Raw genomic sequence first — 1595 nt, 5'->3', positions numbered from 1 at the left:
CTTTTCCTTCTTTTATATTTTCACTAATTACTTTCTCAATCTATTAATAAAGACATTAATGTAAAACTAGATATTATGCATGTAATTTTGTAAGTGAGATTAACTATTTGACAACTATATACATATGTACATGATTAAAGCTTTGAAGACAAGGCATGGAATGAAAAGTATTAATGGAATCTAGAGTAATTGTAATGTATTTCCTTATGTAAAGATGGTTTACCAAACTTAATATTTTAAATTAAATAAGAAAATGAAGCAATATTAATCACTAATTAGCATCAATTTTTTTAAAAGTTTTGTCTACAAAACCTATTTTATTGTGCTTCAAATACAATATCTTCATTTCAGCTAATGGATTGCTTTTGTTCTTTCTGTTTCTTTTTGATTAACAGGTTCAAGCAATTCTGAGAAGAAACTGGAATCAATACAAAATCCAATTTGGAAACAGTTTTTCCCACTCAGATGCTCTCCGTAGTGCATCTTACACAGTGTCAACAATCAGTGACATTCCAGGTTATAGTCATGACTGTCCTAGTGAACACTTAAATGGGAAAAGCTTCCATGATGTTGAAAATGTTATCTTAAAACCAGAAAAGTTATATGATTGAAAATAGAGAGATCCTTGCCTAACTGTTTGTGCCATTTCTAACTCAAGGACTTAGATCCATGACTGTACAACCAGAAGACTTCAACATTAAATGAATTTTTTGAATGTCATAAAGAAAAGCATCACATGAAATCAGTAATGTGTTTAAATGTGTAACAACCAGCTCTATGCAGGGAAAAAAATTTCTGATTTATAGTGTTTGCCAGTGAATACTCTCACTGTGATTGATGTCAAACTACCAAACTGATTATCACTGACTGTGGAATTGGAGAAAAGATAAGCCCAATCAACTTTTATGAGCTCGTGTGAGCCAGTTCCTGCACAACACTGCATAAATTCACAACGAATGACTATAAAACTTCATATACACATTGGGCATGCATGATTCTACTCTTGTTGCCTCAAGAGACCTAACTAAGGCCTACAGACAGAAGGAAAAATTAGGTTTTTGGTTGTTTGCTTTAAAAATCTTTATCCCATCTCCATTGGAGCAGTTGAATTTCTGCCCAAAAAGTACTCTAGTCCTTTTTGTAATTACCTTCTCAAATGGCCCAAAGAGCGAATTATCCCTGTTGGCTTACTATCTCTTATTTCAGAAAAAACAATTGAGCAGAATTGCTATGAGCTACTCATTTGCTGATACATCACAGTTATACCCCATGTCATATCCCCTTTTGAGACTTGGTGAATGATCTTCAATCCTAATTCTGTATCATTAGGAAGATACCTCGGTTGATGCTATAAAACACCTTGTCGGCCACTTCCTGTCTTACTGCACAAGAGGGAGGAAATCAGTTTCCCCGTATCTGTAAATAGACACTTTACCCCTTCCATCTCTACTGTGTAGACAAATTAGCAATCATTTTACTAAAGGAAATCAATGAAGGATTTCTTATTTTCTTGGAATTTTGTAAAAAAAAAATTGTTGTGAAAAATGAGCTTGTAAATACTCCATTATTTTATTTTATAGTTTCAAAATCAAATA

At 32.7% G+C, this 1595-nt stretch overlaps 1 protein-coding gene across 1 annotated transcript in view; it reads left to right on the top strand.

Annotated features, from left to right (window-relative positions):
• CALCRL (calcitonin receptor-like) overlaps nucleotides 1-645 on the top strand; it is a 53419-nt gene extending 52774 nt beyond the window's left edge. Inside the window, 1 exon segment of the mRNA XM_012663634.1 lies at nucleotides 352-645. Within this exon segment, the coding sequence (XP_012519088.1) occupies nucleotides 352-611 (260 nt within the window). The 3' untranslated portion in view covers nucleotides 612-645.
• The last annotated feature ends 950 nt before the right edge of the window (nucleotides 646-1595 follow it).

Source organism: Propithecus coquereli, unplaced genomic scaffold (genome assembly GCF_000956105.1).
Source record: "Propithecus coquereli isolate 6110/MARCELLA unplaced genomic scaffold, Pcoq_1.0 Scaffold82, whole genome shotgun sequence".
Classification (NCBI taxonomy): Eukaryota; Metazoa; Chordata; class Mammalia; order Primates; family Indriidae; genus Propithecus; species Propithecus coquereli.
Note: the sequence above shows the minus strand (reverse complement) of the source record. Positions and strands in the feature narration are given on the sequence as shown.